At 43.5% G+C, this 20232-nt stretch overlaps 1 protein-coding gene across 2 annotated transcripts in view; it reads right to left on the bottom strand.

The window, feature by feature from the left end:
• dipk1c (divergent protein kinase domain 1C) overlaps positions 1 to 18525 on the bottom strand; it is a 66727-nt gene extending 48202 nt beyond the window's left edge. For both annotated transcript variants that reach the window (XM_079489695.1, XM_079489694.1), the window contains exon 1: positions 18174 to 18525. In XM_079489695.1, coding sequence (XP_079345821.1) covers positions 18174 to 18413 — 240 coding nt within the window. In that variant the 5' untranslated portion in view covers positions 18414 to 18525. The remainder of the gene's footprint in view (positions 1 to 18173) is intronic.
• Positions 18526 to 20232: the final 1707 nt, after the last annotated feature.

Raw genomic sequence — 20232 nt, forward strand, 5'->3', positions numbered from 1 at the left:
AAAAATTTAAATCGTAAGCACGAGTGTGCTTACAATTAGGAAACAAGTATAATGATATTATTTTAGTTAGATTTAGGACTATAGACATTTAGAGGTTGTGGTTTAGAGTTATGCCTTATTCAAACTTGTGCCGGCGCCACACACCTAAAATAGCAGATATATACAAGTTCACATTGTATAGTGAGCTTGTAGCCTTGTACATATAGGCTTTTAAGGGTTATAGGTTTAAAAATGGCAGTCATAAAATGACTGCTGTGCTGAAATGTTGATGGTCTCACAAGTATAGTGAAACTAACCTATGTGAGTGTGCGTGCGTGGTGTGCGTGAGGAATGTGGAACAGCTTATTGTGAATCATACATAAATCAGTAAATAAATCATAAAATAAATAAATCATAAAATGACTTCCATTGTGCTGAAATGTTGATGGTCTCACAAGTATAGTGAAACCAACCTATGTGAGTGTGCGTGCGTGGTGTGCGTGAGGAATGTGGAACAGCTTATTGTGAATCATACATAAATCATGAGGATGGACTGTTATGCTGTATGTATGGGAGCAAGGGTTCAGGTTTGGAGGCTGGATGATTATTTTGTAAGCTATTTTTATTACTGTGGTGCATTTTTGAGCTGTTGCTTATGGCCTTTCTTTGTGTCTATTGTTTTATTATTACTTTGCTTATTTTTCTATTTGGGGGGGGGGGGGGGGGGGATTCTTGTTATTGTGTTATTGTTTTTTGAATGATTCATAAATCACGTTAAAAAAAACAATTCTGACCAAAGTGGTGTACAGAGCAGGATCGAGGTACAGTAAACTAAATCACACACACACACACACACACACACACACACACACACACACACACACACACACAAACCACAGACATAAACCAGAACAGACGACATATATATCGTAGAGCTCAATGACACCCACATGGAATACTAAACAACCAATGATAAATAACAAAATCTACAAAGTCAGTGAATAAAAATGTCTTGAGCCTGAGCTTTAAAAGGATTCAATGGAGGAGGAGGCATTTCTATAGAGCCTTTATTATCCAGAGCACATTCAGCTATTCAGCTATGCGGCAGCCACAGCTGAATGAGTGGAGAAGCCCATCTGGGAGTCTGGGAACGAAGCAGAGGTCCCCGTCAATGCGTCGAGGTGTCCTCGAGCAAGATGCTTAACCCCTAACTACCCCCCTGCTTCACCCAGCAGCACTCAGGCAGCTGGACTGAAGTTCCCCTGCGGGATAAAATAGGTCTAATTATTATTACTAGTCCATACATGAACGTTTGGGGATATGATATGAGTGCAGTGTGAGTACATTTCACCCAGGCGAAGGAGCGTCCGGGATCTGTCCTCTATTCTCTTTCCTCTGTCAGTAAAACCTCGAGTAGGTTAATAGATACATTAAACCAGTGGTTCCCAAACTTTTTCATGACCCCCAAATTGACACTAATTAGCTTGCGGACCCCCATTCGAAAAGATATGCCAGGGACCCCCATAAGAGAAGATTTTTACGGCTCTAGCAGTGATTCTCAGTGATTCTTGTTCAATTTCAAGGACCCCCAGTTTATACTTGCAATAGGCTACGGACCCCCATTTAATGGCATTTCTATCTCTGGACCCACAATTGATATTGTAAAATCAATGTTAATTTAACTCTGAGAGTGTACAAATGGAACCAAATGGACCCGCTTTTCTGCAATTCCGTCCTCAAATTTCGGTGCCATACATGGTAATTTTCCCGTTCTCATATTTTGAGGACATTTCTAAAATGATTATTAGTTAGATTAAAGTGTGTTATATTCAGCCACTCACGCACACATTCAGCATCTTGCTCAATAGTCGAGGGGGCCACAGGCCCAAAAGCTCAAGGAATATATAATTTAACCTGGGTTTTTCTATGCATTTGGTCATTATGGTACACAGAATGAGAGGCCTGCTTTGCTGGAAACATCACGAAAAAAAGTTATGGCCATTTTTGTATACCACACCAGAGACAACCTATATATAAGGCAACATTTTTCCAAATTTCATTATGCTTTAAGTAGCATGTGACATGTCAAACTAGAGGGTTTTCATGGTTCTGAATCCATTCCAAGCTATTTTTGCACGCAAAACACTCTTGGCTTAAATTCGGCCATCACATTTGTGATGAAGGCTATGGCCGTTTTTAGCCCAAGGAGTGTTTTAGTGCAAAACTAATGCTTGGAATGGTTTCAGAATCATGAAAACCCTCTGGTTTGACATGTCACATGCTACTTAAAGCATGATGAAATTTGGAAAATGTTGCCATATATGTTGTCTATGGTGTGGTATATACAAAAATGGCCATAACTTTTTTTTCGCGATGTTTCCGGCAGAGCAGGCCTCTTATTCTGTGGACCTTAATGACCAAATGAATAGAAAAAACACAAATATAAAGAACGGCATGACATCACAGGTCCTCTCAAATTTTGGGCTCCCCGGCTACAAGAACCATTCGTCACAAAGCCAAGATGAGCCACAGCGATGGAGCCAGGGACCTCATCATAGTTCCCAGGCGGTTGCTCTACCCCCCTCGAGAGCCACTGCTGTTTGTCAACATCTCTGTCCTGTTTTTTTTAATTTCTTCTCAAACCCTTTTCGTGCCGTACGTGTCATTATGTGTGGTCAGTTAAGCCATTATAGCCAGAATAAAACAAACGATAACGAACTAAGCTTCAGACTGACAGAAAAGAGAAAACACATGAATCAAACCCTTTGCGGTTCACTATATTTAAAAGACATAAAACAACACACGCCACAGTGATGTCAACCCGTATTTACACCCACTGTCAGTTTGATATACACTATGTTTATCTCATATGGTCTGCTTCACTCATCAACAGTGGTGAAAAGTTTACTCGGATTCTTTACTTAAGTAAAAGTAGCCCCAGGGCAGGAATTTCATGGAGGCCATGGTTGTCGTTGGCCCTCATTTTGACATAATGCCCTTCAGAAATGGATGCTGCGTTCACACTGGCAGCTGCGGAAGATACAAAACTACAAAGCGACGCAGCATTTCTTTCACCGGTGAAGTGTTGATCAGCACGCTCGTTGGCGCCAGCATCCGTTCGGAGAAATGGTCCGTCAATCAATCAGTCAATCCTTCCTCAGTGTTTTCTCAAAGTGGGCTCCAGGGACCCACAGGGTTCCTTGAGGGGGTTTCACAATTCAAATGAACACTTAAATGTCTGTATCTCTCAGAGTTATGGGGGGGGGGGGTCGTTAAAATCAAGAAGTTTGACAAGCACAATATAGAGTCCTTGTTGGCAGAGCTGAGCGGCAGTATGGTCCAGCTGGATCAGGTCCAAGCAGCACTTCTTCATAGTCTTCAGTTGGTTTTGATACCGTTTTTGTATGTTTTTGTTTTTTTGTTATTGCCCCCTGTGGGCTCTGATGATATACAAGTGGGACCCCAAATAATTGTCTAAACACTAAGATTGTATTAATGATATAACATTAAAGGGACGACTTCACCCATTCATTTTATCATCAATACCACAATGTAGAAGTCCCGTATTCAAAATTGTGTTGAGCAAAAGTATAAATAGAAATATGAGTGTGTTTTGTAGATTAAATTCTACAAAGTAAATATAGCACCTAAAGTTTTCAAATAATTGTAATGCAGTAAAAGTAAAAAAAAAAGTACTAAAATTGGAAATAGTCCAGTAAAGTAAAGAATACCTCAAAATGGTACTTAAGTACAGTACTTGAGTACATGTACTTAGTTGCTTTCCCCCACTGATGGGAATATAACTCATAACCTTGTGGTTCACTATTTAAATTACATAAAACAACAGCTCTGTATTTATCCCCCTGTCAGTGTATCTGTCTGCTTCACTCATCAGCCTTTCTGTTACGTCTTTGGCCATGAAGTCATTGGCCAGAGGGGACACACATGCAGTGAGACAACAAGTTGGAGGAATCACATCGACTCACTGGCTTTTGGAACGCCTCGGGATCCCCCAGGAGAAAGTTACTAATGTTGCTCTGGAGAGGGAAGAGTCTGGTGCTCTCTGGTGGAGCTGTTGCCCCCGCGACCCGACTACGCATAAGCGGTTGAAGATGGATGGATGGATATTTTAGTAATGTACTAAATCCTATCTGCCTGCCAGTGCCGTTCTTTCACCTAAACTCTGTCTCCAAGTCATTTCCCTAGCAGACAGACATGCTGACCCATTGACAGAGAGAGTAGGGAGACTGAATGAATCACAAGATGACAGACAGACAGACAGACAGACAGACAGACGTCCATAAAGCGGGTTATGAAAGACCAAAACAAACACAGCCGACATTTCCACTGACATGAGGTCATAAAGATCGGAGACAGTTTGACCCCAGAGAGAGAGGGAGAGAGAGAGAGAGAGAGAGCGAGCGAGCAGATATTTGGATGTCTCTCTGTCCCCTCTGGCTATGAAGAATACCCCCCCCCCCCCCCTCCCCCTCCCTGCCAGCAGGAATGATAAAAACACAGTGCTTATGTGTAAAACAGCTTACAGCACATAATTCTGTCAGCAAGTTAAAAATAAAAGCAAAAAAGAAGGAAAACCTCCAAGGCTCATGGGGTCGATGAGGGTTAAGCCTAATTTATGATCCGTTGCACGCCGAGAAAGGCTGAGAATAGCAGATATACAAGCTCACTACAGGTTTGTTGTGTGATGAAGTGTGAATGGGGCTTTAAGGTATGATGTGTAACGTGTGGGTAAAGGGTTAACTCTCTCAGGAATGATAAAAACACATCACTTACTGTAGGACACCTGCACTCAACAAGCGTGAAGAAGACTTCACACACGAGGGGGTTGTGAATCTCTAGCACACTGTTTCTCAACCACTGGACCGGTCCACAGATCGCTGAACGACCACTGCACCGGTCCACAGACCGCTGTACGACCACTGGACCGGTCCACAGACCGCTGAACGACCACTGGACCGGTCCACAGACCGCTGTACGACCACTGGACCGGTCCACAGACCGCTGAACGACCACTGGACCGGTCCACAGACCGCTGAACGACCACTGGACCGGTCCACAGACCGCTGAACGATCACTGCACCGGTCCACAGACCGCTGAACGACCACTGGACCGGTCCACAGATCGCTGAACAACCACTGGACCGGTCCACAGACCGCTGAACAACCACTGCACCGGTCCACAGACCGCTGAACGACCACTGGACCGGTCCACAGACCGCTGAAAGAAGCTTGAAATATAATAACAACTGTTTAAGGGCTTGACTTCCTTTCATGCGGAGTCGCACAGCGATCTGTGAGCTTGTAGGACACCAGTGAGCAACTAAGTAATCTGGCAATGTAAATGTTTTACAAAAATGACATTTTTCGGTTTTCTTTTAACTTTTATGACCTCAATTACACCCAAACAACCTGAACTTTGAACATTTAGTCGATTTTCTGTGGTCTGGGATTTTCTCTGTGTCTGTGAAGCCTTTTGAGCTGCAATGAAAACAGGCAAACAAGTGACCAAACAGTCACCAACCAACCTGCTGGCTCTTACATCACACTCCACAGGAAAATCAGAGCACTTGTTTGATCCAAAAACCAGACCACAGAAAATCTATTGAATGTTAAAAGTTCCGTTTTTTGGGGGTACAATTGAGCTCAGAAAACCTAAGTTAACTTTTTTTAATGTCATAAAGCGGGTTATGAAAGACCAAAACAAACACAGCCGACATTTCCACTGACATGAGGTCATAAAGATCGGAGACAGTTTGACCCCAGAGAGAGAGGGAGAGAGAGAGAGAGAGCGAGCGAGCAGATATTTGGATGTCTCTCTGTCCCCTCTGGCTATGAAGAATACCCCCCCCCCCCCCCTCCCCCTCCCTGCCAGCAGGAATGATAAAAACACAGTGCTTATGTGTAAAACAGCTTACAGCACATAATTCTGTCAGCAAGTTAAAAATAAAAGCAAAAAAGAAGGAAAACCTCCAAGGCTCATGGGGTCGATGAGGGTTAAGCCTAATTTATGATCCGTTGCACGCCGAGAAAGGCTGAGAATAGCAGATATACAAGCTCACTACAGGTTTGTTGTGTGATGAAGTGTGAATGGGGCTTTAAGGTATGATGTGTAACGTGTGGGTAAAGGGTTAACTCTCTCAGGAATGATAAAAACACATCACTTACTGTAGGACACCTGCACTCAACAAGCGTGAAGAAGACTTCACACACGAGGGGGTTGTGAATCTCTAGCACACTGTTTCTCAACCACTGGACCGGTCCACAGATCGCTGAACGACCACTGCACCGGTCCACAGACCGCTGTACGACCACTGGACCGGTCCACAGACCGCTGAACGACCACTGGACCGGTCCACAGACCGCTGTACGACCACTGGACCGGTCCACAGACCGCTGAACGACCACTGGACCGGTCCACAGACCGCTGAACGACCACTGGACCGGTCCACAGACCGCTGAACGATCACTGCACCGGTCCACAGACCGCTGAACGACCACTGGACCGGTCCACAGATCGCTGAACAACCACTGGACCGGTCCACAGACCGCTGAACAACCACTGCACCGGTCCACAGACCGCTGAACGACCACTGGACCGGTCCACAGACCGCTGAAAGAAGCTTGAAATATAATAACAACTGTTTAAGGGCTTGACTTCCTTTCATGCGGAGTCGCACAGCGATCTGTGAGCTTGTAGGACACCAGTGAGCAACTAAGTAATCTGGCAATGTAAATGTTTTACAAAAATGACATTTTTCGGTTTTCTTTTAACTTTTATGACCTCAATTACACCCAAACAACCTGAACTTTGAACATTTAGTCGATTTTCTGTGGTCTGGGATTTTCTCTGTGTCTGTGAAGCCTTTTGAGCTGCAATGAAAACAGGCAAACAAGTGACCAAACAGTCACCAACCAACCTGCTGGCTCTTACATCACACTCCACAGGAAAATCAGAGCACTTGTTTGATCCAAAAACCAGACCACAGAAAATCTATTGAATGTTAAAAGTTCCGTTTTTTGGGGGTACAATTGAGCTCAGAAAACCTAAGTTAACTTTTTTTAATGTCATAAAGCGGGTTATGAAAGACCAAAACAAACACAGCCGACATTTCCACTGACATGAGGTCATAAAGATCGGAGACAGTTTGACCCCAGAGAGAGAGGGAGAGAGAGAGAGAGAGCGAGCGAGCAGATATTTGGATGTCTCTCTGTCCCCTCTGGCTATGAAGAATACCCCCCCCCCCCCCCTCCCCCTCCCTGCCAGCAGGAATGATAAAAACACAGTGCTTATGTGTAAAACAGCTTACAGCACATAATTCTGTCAGCAAGTTAAAAATAAAAGCAAAAAAGAAGGAAAACCTCCAAGGCTCATGGGGTCGATGAGGGTTAAGCCTAATTTATGATCCGTTGCACGCCGAGAAAGGCTGAGAATAGCAGATATACAAGCTCACTACAGGTTTGTTGTGTGATGAAGTGTGAATGGGGCTTTAAGGTATGATGTGTAACGTGTGGGTAAAGGGTTAACTCTCTCAGGAATGATAAAAACACATCACTTACTGTAGGACACCTGCACTCAACAAGCGTGAAGAAGACTTCACACACGAGGGGGTTGTGAATCTCTAGCACACTGTTTCTCAACCACTGGACCGGTCCACAGATCGCTGAACGACCACTGCACCGGTCCACAGACCGCTGTACGACCACTGGACCGGTCCACAGACCGCTGAACGACCACTGGACCGGTCCACAGACCGCTGTACGACCACTGGACCGGTCCACATACCGCTGTACGACCACTGGACCGGTCCACATACCGCTGAACGACCACTGGACCGGTCCACAGACCGCTGTACGACCACTGGACCGGTCCACAGACCGCTGAACGACCACTGGACCGGTCCACAGACCGCTGAACGATCACTGCACCGGTCCACAGACCGCTGAACGACCACTGGACCGGTCCACAGATCGCTGAACAACCACTGGACCGGTCCACAGACCGCTGAACAACCACTGCACCGGTCCACAGACCGCTGAACGACCACTGGACCGGTCCACAGACCGCTGAAAGAAGCTTGAAATATAATAACAACTGTTTAAGGGCTTGACTTCCTTTCATGCGGAGTCGCACAGCGATCTGTGAGCTTGTAGGACACCAGTGAGCAACTAAGTAATCTGGCAATGTAAATGTTTTACAAAAATGACATTTTTCGGTTTTCTTTTAACTTTTATGACCTCAATTACACCCAAACAACCTGAACTTTGAACATTTAGTCGATTTTCTGTGGTCTGGGATTTTCTCTGTGTCTGTGAAGCCTTTTGAGCTGCAATGAAAACAGGCAAACAAGTGACCAAACAGTCACCAACCAACCTGCTGGCTCTTACATCACACTCCACAGGAAAATCAGAGCACTTGTTTGATCCAAAAACCAGACCACAGAAAATCTATTGAATGTTAAAAGTTCCGTTTTTTGGGGGTACAATTGAGCTCAGAAAACCTAAGTTAACTTTTTTTAATGTCACAATCACTTTAAGTAAAATAGAAATGCCTTCTTATACTAAATATAATATGGTTGGGGGAGGTGGGTGGGGTGGCCCTTGAGGATTATTAAATGAATATGTGCTAGTGGCGCAGAGGTCAAAAAAGGTTGTGAACCACTGAACTAGTCTACAAAAAACAACGTGTCCTCTCCGTGGCCCGAGGAAAGGAGCTAGGCTGTCAAATTAAACTAAACATGAACTAGAAATAAAACTAACAGCCCAAGAGCCAAACAAACAGACTTAGGATTCACATAGATACACTCCTGTTCAAATAAACACACGTAATATGATTCAGATATAGATAAACTCCATTTCAACTTGTTTGGAAGAGAGATGCAGGAAACAGAAGCTTTTCTGGATGTTAGTGTTATATGAAAATTACAAAAACGTGGGTCACCCGAGAGTGTACTATGGGCCCAAAATGCTCCCCTCTCGAATTCCAAGCCGGTTGGACCATTTGCTGTCATTTACCATACTCTCTCAAAGAGTGTCTGCTAAATTGTTATTCCAAACAGTTACCCTCCATCACGCGGCCCGGCTGACCAGGGGGAGGCAGTATAGAGACCAGGATTACTGCATGTTTTTGCAAGGTTACCTACCCTAGGGGACACGGGGAGAACATGCAAACTCCACACAGAAAGGCCCTTTCGCCATTTAGCAGACACTCTTATCCATAGTGACTTACTGTACAAGTGTGAGATAATAATAATCAGTGAGTATATAAGCATGAACTCTAGTCAATAAACAACAAGGTAAATAGTCAAGTAAAGTGCAGAGAAAACAGAATAGTGCCTCAAAGAAACTAGGATATCAGGTAAACAATGAACCTACTGTAGCATCCTTCTAAACATTTACGGTCAAGCAAAAAGTCTCTCGACTCTAAAGTATCAAATAAAGGCTTACAAATGCCACACCGCAGAACTTTTTATATAATAATAATAACAAAAACTTGATTCACTTGTTGGCCTACTATGTCTCGGTTTAAAAGTTGATGAATGCATTGTTGAATTTAGTAGGACAAGGCTCAGACCTGTGCCAGTTTGGCCTGCATGCATGGATAAAACACAATGTTTTATGTTGTAAATAATAAGAGGCCATGAATCCCAGTCATCATAAATACAGTGTCGTGTCACACTGTGTTTTCCTTTTTCCACTGCATGTTAACTGAGTTCATGTGTTTTTGTCTCTGAGCAAAAATGAGGAGCTTTCGCCAGTTTCCCACGCGTGTATTTTTAACCGCACCGAATGACATCATCAACGTAATGAGTTCATATAAATAAACCTCCCATATCTACACAGTCGATCCCACTCTGAGCTGGAGGATATATGACGTGGTTTCATGTTACAACGTGTGGCTTAAGTCTATCAGCACATTTACATCAGTTTAGCGCAGTGATTCTCACCATTTCTTTTTACCACTTTAAACCCTACTGGGGTCCCTCAGGGTCTAACATACAGCAAGCCAAAGTGCGGTAACTATGCAAGGAATGAAACTGATTTAACCACTTAAAGCCGAGCCTGACACTCACCAGCCTGAATTTTCATTCCATTTCACCATTTTGAGCGTGGCTAGTGATTCTAAATGTTTTTTTTGTGGCTTTCGCCTTTATTTTATATTTTTTTATGGACAGACAGTAGGCTGACAGGAAATGGGGGGAAGACATGCAGTAAAGGCCGTCGGGATCGGGAGTCGAACCCGCGGCACACTGCCAGACTGGATTACCAGCCAAGGTGCCTGGACCACTGAGCCATGGCCCAGGCCGTGGCTAGTGATTCGGGGTCTGCAGGGAGCAAGGCTGAAAAAACCTCTAGTCTTTAGAGAACCGGACTTGAGTTACAACTGTACTTTGCTCGCTTTCTTCCATCTCTACACCAAATATCTTTGCCAAAAATATCCGATCTACAGATGTGTGGATCAGCAATTTTTTGGCGAAGGTTCCTCCTAGGATATAATAGGCACGCTGGGGTCTCAAGTGGTTAAAAAAAGGCGTTAACAGTGTTTCAACTGGACATCCACAAACTTAACATCCGGAATTGATTGGCCAACAAATGGCACAAAAGTAACATCTGGATTTGATTGGCCAACAGCTTTTTTGGCTCAGGGCACCCCTTGGAAATAACCTTTTCATCCTTGAATTACATTATTGTTATACTTTATAGCACATTACATGTATGTCATATTATGGAACATAAATATTTTGCCCTAACATACAGCATGTCACTTGGAAAACTTGAGAGAATATCCATATTATCGTGAGAGATTGAAAATAAATGTATACTTGACACAGAGCCACTTCAACCCCAGTGTCCATATTCTGGGAGAAACATTTGCCATGCCACCCACTTTCAGAAACCCATGAAAATCATACACTAAAATCCTGTTAATTGAACTCTAGATCATGGGTGGGCAACTGGCGGCCCGGGGGCCACATGCGGCCCCCACCTTCACTGTGGCCCTCAGGTTAATGTCAGAATACTGATATAATATTGGTTTCAGCTGTTACAATTCCACAACATGCAAACATGACCCGCTTTAATTACTTCAGTCTAAATGATTAGCTCAATGCTCAACACACGTATAATTAAAGGCATTTGAAATTACATAAAAATGTAAATTTTCAGGATTCCAATTCAAAAATACGACAGCTTGTAGATCGGCTATTTTTGCTACGACAGTAATATTTGGCCCTAGGGAGTGAGTGTGGAAATATAGTGGCCCTCTCCATCGTCAAAGTTGCCCACCCCTGCTCTAGATGGTACAGCATTCGTGCAATCTCTGAATTACAGACCAGTATAAGGGTCCATTTGGTTCCTTATACCTTTAACTGAGGATCCCCTGGAATATCCTCAAGGACCCTTCTTGGGGATCCCCGGACCCCACACATTGAGAACCAGTGGTCTAGTGTTTCAACTCTGGCTTACGTCTGTCAGCAGGTTTTCATCTAGATTGGAAAGAGCTTGATGCCTATAATCTCTAGACTAAAATGGATTAATAGTCCGGGAGCCGTGGGGGTGAACATGGTTTCGTCAGATAAAGTTTTTTTCTCAACTGATTCTTGTAGCTTGGGGTCACCTCTTAAGAATTCAAGAGGGTGCCCAGTGATATCCCTTGGGCATTTTTAATTAATAACCCCTTAATGCCCGAAACAAACAAATCCCAGAAAATAAAGCTTAATGTAATATTTAATGCAAAAATACTTTCTACAGAAATTTGCTTTCTACAGTGTTTATGAATATGGATATGCACAATGTACTTTATTTCAGGATTAATACATTATTAATTAATGCATATTAACCCCTTCATGCCTGAAAACCCCCAAACCCCATACAATATTTTGAGGGGCCCTAGCCCCTCCTATGCCCAGCTTTCTATGTAACATTGAAGACGGAAAAGTGAGGACGCAAATTGTGATTGGCTGGAATGACATTTGTGATGATTTGATTGGTTGAGCATAGAATGTGATGTATAATGATGTATGATATTGATGATGTATGATGATAAGAGCGCCCCTCACTTCACACAGGTGTGATTATTTTGCTAGCCCCTCCTATATTGAGACGTGTGGGGTCAAAACCCCACACGTCTCAATATTTGCCATTGACAATGAAAGGAGAAATTAGGTCAAATGTCCGCCAAATATGATGTAAATTTGTGGCAACAGGCATTCTGATTGGCCAGTATGAGATGATGCATGATGATGTATGATGATAAGAGCGCCCCTCACTTCACACAGGTGTGATTGTTTTTAGATCCAAATGCATCAACTTTGCTTTATAGCGTATATGTACATCCATCCATCCATCTTCAACCGCTTATCCGTAGTTGGGTCGAGGGGGCAATAGCTCCACCAAAGAGCTCCAGAGCAACATTATAGGCCGTAATGTCAGGTCCCTTTTCGTTCAGTTTTGTTCCCATACCAGGGGCACATTCAATGCATTTTTGCATAGACAATACCCTTCTGGACTTTGGGTTAAAAGTTCTCCTCATAATATCTGGCAGTATTTTGTCACAAGCCAGAAATGTATACAAAAGTATAACCAAATAATGAAAATCTTGTTCTGCTGCTTTTGCTTGTAAAATGTGTTATATTGATTTTGGCAACACAACATCTTTCCCAAATGTCATACTGTACATACCTAACATCTGATTGTATTGGTAGCCTAAGTTTACTCATATGTGAATTTAGATCTTGAAATGTAGCACATTTGTTAAAGAAAATGCTTCAACTTAAGTGGTTGGCAGTTGGCACCCAGCACAATGAAACATACATATAGTACATTGTTCGAGCTATCTTATAGAAAGGTAGAAAAGAAAAGCTGAGTGACTGACGCTGAATAGGTTTAAGTATTGTAATTATGTATCCATTTTTGAACCCATTACAGCGGGAGTGAGTCATTATTAAGTAGGCATCCAGCTGTGTTTCGAACGAGCATGATGGAACACCTATTGGTTGAATGCTTCTGAAAATCCTTCTGATTGTGATTCTGCTTAGTCATTGGTCAAGTATGTTCTTTCAGTATATTGACAGCTGAGCTTAACAACAGCCCTGGTGTCAAGCACCTGCTGCTTGGTTTTGTCCAATGCAGCCCTGTCAAGGTTCATTTCTCAACAATGTCCCTCTAATGTCTCTAACCGACCCAGTGTGGGGTTGGAGTTGAGGTGGAGGGAGAGAGAGAAGAATAATCATTTTCATAAAACTGCAATACTCAATGACCCCTGGCTTCATTTTCACATACAAACTCTTCCCTACTGGATATAATTCAAAATGGTGGGAGATGTAAAGAACAGAGGTCATAGGTCACGTACCACATTGTTCCTCATAAGGAGATGAATATGTGCAATGAAGTTTCCTTGCTGTAGTAGTTCAAACAGGGCATGAGTTATAGGCTACCTGTTCACAGTTTACATTTAGTTATCATTGTTCAATAGCGCCGCCCTTTGACGAATATGGTTATTATTATTATTATTATTATTATTGTTATTATCCGCCATTTTTTGCAGTTTTGGCAGTTCTGTGCTGTCGTTTTCCACTGTGAGAATCCCTCAGGAACTGAAGCTCATAGTCATTTGTCAAAGGACCTCTGACCTTTAGATCTCCTAATGAGTCAATTTTATAATTTTTTGGACGTCAAAGAATTGTGTGGCCTTGTAACCGCACTCCCCATGAAAATCGTATTTCCATTCATGCGAGTGGAGTCTGGACTCTGGTTTTGGGACTACAGCGTTGACAGACAACCTCTTCGTCATCTCCCATCTCCAATCAGTGAACGACACTAGCCCAGGACACGGAACCTGATTGCAGCTTTGAGCAATCATGCCATGCCGGGGTCACATCACAATTGGGGAGAAAAAACCCTTCAAAGGCAGAAATGCCTAATTTGGAAGTATACAAGTATACAAGTCTTCGGATGACATTCAACTGCAGGGCACTACTTTATTCAGCTGACTATGTTGATTATGATTTTGGTGGAATAATATTTATGTTCTATAGACCTGTATTATTCTGTCACTTCAAAACATGTGGTCATGACCACATGTATGAATGTATGTATGCCACATGTATGTATGTCTATGTAAATGAATGTATGTATGAAAATGTAAAATGTAAAATGTAAAATTTGATGGTTTGATCTCACAACCCTATTTTTATGGGAAATATTATGTGGATGTTTGGTCCAAGATGCTCAAGATAGATGGCCTGCAAAGGTGAATATGCAACCACCTGAAAATAAATATGCTACAGTTTCACTAACACAGATTGTAGAAAGCAGATTTGATACATTGGACTTGATTATTGTGCATAAAATAAATCTCAACCGATATATTTGATAGAATTTGGGGTTTTCGTGCATGAAAGGGTTAATTTACATTATTTAATTAACAATGCATTGCTCATAAATCAAATAGATTGTGCATATCCACATGCATAAACACTGTAGAAAGCAAATTTGAGTGTTTTGCATGAAATACCATAAAACTATTTTGGGCATTAACGTTTCGGGCATTAACGGGTTAATAACAAAAAATGTGTCCGCGACTGCCTATATCCGACCGATACAGCCCTAATTAGCTAGCTCATAGCGAGGGTTCACTGATGTTTGCTCCCCGTGGAAACATCAGTGAACCCTCGCTATGAGACACACACACACACACACACACACACACACACACACACACACACACACACACACACACACACACACACACACACACACACACACACACACACACACACACACACACAGTCTCTTCGTCTACACACAACTCAGCAGGTACAAAGTGAAACTCTTCAAATAGCGTGTAATCTCCCCCCGTTCAAAGACAGATTTACCGTCCTGAGAATAGAGGGATGGGGTGTCCTCAGGGGCAGGAAGAGAGGATTGTGGGTCTTTTGTCTGGGTTGCCACAGCACGACCTGAAGCAGTTTCAGACAAGTCTGTATATACGGGGAGTCTGGAGACTTTAAACTTCTTTCTGGGAGGAAATCCATGCCTGTCATCTCGCTACCTGGCAGCGATGACAGCAGGACGCGGCCTCAATGCGTCCTAAATCATTTTCACGCTTAAGCGGTTTCACTTGTTGTTGTTTTAAGAGGGATCGTTTGTGAAGAATAGCAGGGCTTTGTTGGTTCAGGGAGCTCTCCTGCAGACCGTGTGATGTATACAGATGATGTTTTGGATTTGTGCCACGCAGCAAATGTGAGTCACGACCCCGGAACCACATCACTTCAAAACACCTTTGTTTTGTTTTCATGTTTTAAGGCGAGGCTCTGCAGGAGTCTAGCCATCTAGGGTGTGTGTCCCTCAGGCCCTTATATTGCTCTGTCTTATAGCACCACTCTCATTTTTTTTATCCTGTTGATTTGACAGTGTATAGTTTGGAGGTCCTGGAGATAGGAATTTGTATCAAACGGGGGGTCCGTGGCTTAACCCAAATTTGGGCGGGAACCCCTTTTGGTGTTTTAACTAAGCATTATGTTATAATTTAGCTATTGAAAAATAGTAGATCTACAAGCTCATAGCGCGCCACCGAGTGGCGCGCTACGAGCTTGTAGGTCTGCTATTTTTGAAAAATCATAAAAATGCGGCACAAATCTTTGAATATATATTCTTTCAGTGCGAACGTTTTTATTATTTTGACGCCAGGCCTAAATGGGTTAATGCATATCACACCGGGGGTCCTGGAAATTAAAATGGTTGAAAATCGCTGCTTTTTAAGAGCGGAGACCCAACAGCATTTGGTGACAGTGGCATGGATAAACGGCAGCCACCTGCCTTAAGCGAATTAGGCCGAGACAGAGAGAGAGTCTTATATATACCATAAATAACTGCGAATGGATATTTGACAGCTTTGTTTACTTTGAAGTATAGGATAGGTTTAACACAAATCAGCTAGATTCTTCGGAATGGATTCTCTTGTTATGTTCCTGGTCAAAAATGTGGATGTCATCTCAAAACACAGAAGGATTAATGTGCGAGCGTGCGTGTGTGCGTGCGTGCGTGCGTGTGGCGTGTGCGTGTGAGTCGAGACAAAGAGAGTGTGTCAGAAGTCGAGCTAATGGTCAGAAAGTGTGTAATTGTAGAACATTGTGCCAGTTTATGTTTCTGTGTAAACAACAGAACGGTCTGTGTTCCATTCATATAATCTCCCAGTAGCCAGACCATTAGATACATAATATCTGATGTCTAAGTGTTAACCCCTTAAAACCATATAGGTCAGTGCTTCTCAAGACCTTTTTTGTTTGAAAATCTCAAGTAAGTGTTCGTGGCCCACCCATATGACCACCCTGAGGACGATTCTACAAATGTCTTCTAAATCCTGACAGTTTTCTGAAAAACGCATGTTTCTATGTCAGTTGTTCTCAAACATTTTCATGTCAAGGACCCCCCCAAAAAATATATGTATTTGGCCACCGACCCCCATCTGAAACTATGGTGTTCCAGGGACCCCTCCAGGAGCAAAGATTTGAGTTAAAAACATTCGCTCTGAAAGAATATTTGCGCCACATTTTCAAAACTTTTCAAAAATAGCTCATAGAGTACGACTTTTCTATCAATGACTCACCACCCCATGCATGGAGACTTGAATTCATGGATATTTTTTGTAGTTCTTGTGGCAATAATAATAAGCCAATAATTTGATGACCAGCAGTGGTTCCCTATGGAGACAGAAATAGTCTCCATAGGGAACCATTGCTGATCATCAAATTATTGGAATGCAAAAGAAATAAGAAAAAAAATCAAGTCGCCATGGGGTGAGTAATCAATAGGAAAAAGAAACATTTTGGGGGTGAACCAAATCCCTTTAAATGCAGTGGTCTCTGTACTAGAGCTGGCCCCATCCTGTCCCTCTACACTAGTGAAGAGAAGACTTCCGAACACCCGGTTCCTTTCCACGCAGGTGACAAGACGTTATAAATAAGACAGATTAGACCCTCACACTGCCACTTGCTGGAGCCGCATGCAGCTGCTCAAGAGAATGATTTCTTCAGGAGACCATCCGCAGGCTTTCCCCCTACAGTGTTTGATGTACAGTAGGGCCTACACCAAACATCATCGGCAACAATAACAGACAGAGGCAGAGAGAGACACAAATAAATAGAGATAGATGGGGAGAGAGAGAGAGAGAGAGAGAGACACACAGACAGTTCTATTTCCTGTCAGTCCTTATCAGATGTTAGATGAGATCACACAGCATGCTTTAGAGTTATTGACCCAAACACTTTTATGTGTTTGTGTGTGTGTGTGTGTGTGTGTGTGTGTGTGTGTGTGTGTGTGCGTGTGTGCGTGTGCGTGCGTGTGTGTGTGTGTGTCCGTGTCCATGCATGCGTGCGAGCACTTAACCACCAAAGTATTTTCTGACACTATCTGACTGCACAATGTTGATGCAACACTCACGTCTCGCTCCTGGCAAAACACACACACACACACACACGTCACACACACCCAAGTACACACATGCACACACACACACACACACACACACACACACACACACACACTGTGTTCTTAGCTAAATAAACATTGGGTTTGTAAAGTGTGGTGCATGGTAGAGTGATTCAGTAAGGGCCAATCACATGAGCCGATCATAATAGCTGTATAGGTCTGGATGAATGGAAGCCGTCTTCATAGAGACGTAGCAGACAGTGACACCAATGCATACATTACATACAGTACATACAGTTATTGCTGCTATGCTAACACATCACGCTGTCGTCTCATTACCGCGTGACCCCCCAGATGTACGTGCATGTGCACAGTTGCACACACACGCACACACACACGTGCGTGCTCCAGGCTACCATTCGGCATACCGAATGGTAGCTGTATAAAATGGTAAATGGTGCATTTATAAGATTGTGCATTACATTCACACACCAATGGCGGCGGAAACCATGCAAGGCACCAACCAGCACATCAGGAGCAATTAGGGGTTCAGTGTCTTGCTCAAGGACACTTTGACACTAACTCTGGGGGAGCCCGGGTTCGAACTGGCAACCTTGCGGTTTCCATCCAGCCACTCTACCCCTGAGCCACCGCCGCCCCGTATAGCTTTGTAGTTGCTTTGTAGTTGCCAGTGTGTGAGCAGAGCGCAGCATACGGTGTATTCATGCAGTGACTCATGGACTCACCAGGGTGTGCAGGATGGTCCTACTGCGCTCCTCGGTGCAGTAATCAGACAGGATGGTCCTGTGGACAAACACCAGGCCGTTGAGGAAACACCAGGAGCCGAACCACAGCGCTGCGAACAGCAGGGTGCCCCTCCGGGACCACATCCTCACCCCCAGCCACCGCAGCACGTACAGGCCTCCTGCCCCGCCGCCGCGGACCCCCGGCCCTGCCGGCGGAGAGGGGGCTCCGAGGTGTGTCATGGAGGTGCTGGATTTCGTAGAAAATTGTAATCCGTTTGCCGAAGATGTGTTAACTGGGTTAGCAAATAAGGGGTAGAAAAAAATGTAATCAAAAAAAGAGGAAAAAGTTATCCAATGTAGTTTTGAGCCCAAAAAGTGGTGTTATACCATGAACGAGATAATTTGTCATCAAAATGTCGCCTAAAAGTGACTTCAAGTCCTTCTTTCCAAGTCGATAATAACTGCAATAAAATAAAGCTTCTGTTTTGACACAAATTGTACTTGGAGGTCAACATCAAGTTCTCCCCAGGGCAAGCAGGCAAGCTCTATTGGCTCACTGGTAAAAATGTCAGCACTTGCGCAGAGGAGACCCGGGTTCAAATCCGGGGTGGAACAGGGAAGTCACAGAGCATAGCCTTAGGGTCACTCCTCCTTGGATACGATCGATCCCATGTAAGCTCCAAACACTGAGCTCATGTCTTGATTCCATATCCACGACACCCAACGGTCATCGAGGACATAATCAAAACGATCCCAGTAATCCATGTAATCCAAACGACTGTGATTATGGTGTTATGATGCTTCTGTACAGTATGTTTCATGTTCCGTTACACGATCCACAAAGACTTGAGATCCCTGCAAAAAAATTACATTTTTTTTACTTGGGTAAAAGTAGCAGTATACCACAATGGAGAAAAACTCTGCTACAAGTACAAAGTCCTGTATTGAACATAAAGGTGCATGGTTACTATTGGTAAAGTAAGACGCCCTGAGGGCGAGTGCACGCATCGCATTGAGTGTAAAGGGTTTGATGAGGTCAGATCAACATATGGAATGTCAGGACAGGTCAGCTCCATATATGGAGATCTAAGGGTGGCAGCAGGGGCAGTGTCTTGAGTGTACTGTACAGGGTTTGATGAGGTCTGGCCATATATAGAGTGTGTCTTGAGTGTGCAGGGTTTGATGAGGATGAGGTCAGATCAACATATGGAATGTCAGAACAGGTCAGCTCCATATATGGAGATCTAAGGGTGGCAGCGGGGGCAGTGTCTTGAGTGTACAGGGTTTGATGAGGGCCCAGGTAGGGCCGGGCCTCCATTTTCGGGCCCGTTGAGAACTCTACTAATAACTTTGGGGCGGGCCCGTCTAGAGTTTGAATGGACAGGTATCAGTCAAAAGGGAGACATCGAAGAGGAAGGACGGTTGGGGAAGGATCAACATATGGAATGTCGGAACAGGTCAGCTCCATATATGGAGATCTAAGGGTTTGAGGTCAGATGTAGAGTTGTGTGACACGAGGCGTGACACGACACACTGACTGACTGGCGGGATGCAGGTTTTCATAGTAAACACGACCTACGGTCGCAATCAATCAAAGAATGCTTACAGTACCAAAAGTACTCACGTTTAAAAAATAATAATAATCAAAAATAGCTGCTCACAACGTGTTGCATCGCAACGCGTTGTGACCTTGTGAGTAGAGATCAGCTACTTTAGAATAAAAAGTATAAAATAGGGATAACCTTGTTCCAGGTTCCAGGTGGTCCCCAGCTAAATGATGGAGAGTTGGTACCCGAGAGTTGGTCCCTTGAGAGTGTCAAATGAAACCAGAATGGACCCTTATGGGTCCATTTGGTTTCATTTGACCCTCTCAAGTCTCAAGAGTTAATTGTTAAACATCTGCATTACTTAATTGACGAGAAGTCTACACAATTAGTGAATGTAGAAGAATTATTAGTTATTATGATCAACGGGTGCGTGTTATCTCTCCTAATGGTGCCACTGCCAACATCAATACAGCATGGAAATGTGGACATATTATTTAGTTTTGGGTCCGCAA

This window comes from Electrona antarctica (genome assembly GCF_951216825.1).
Source record: "Electrona antarctica genome assembly, chromosome: 20".
Classification (NCBI taxonomy): domain Eukaryota; kingdom Metazoa; phylum Chordata; class Actinopteri; order Myctophiformes; family Myctophidae; genus Electrona; species Electrona antarctica.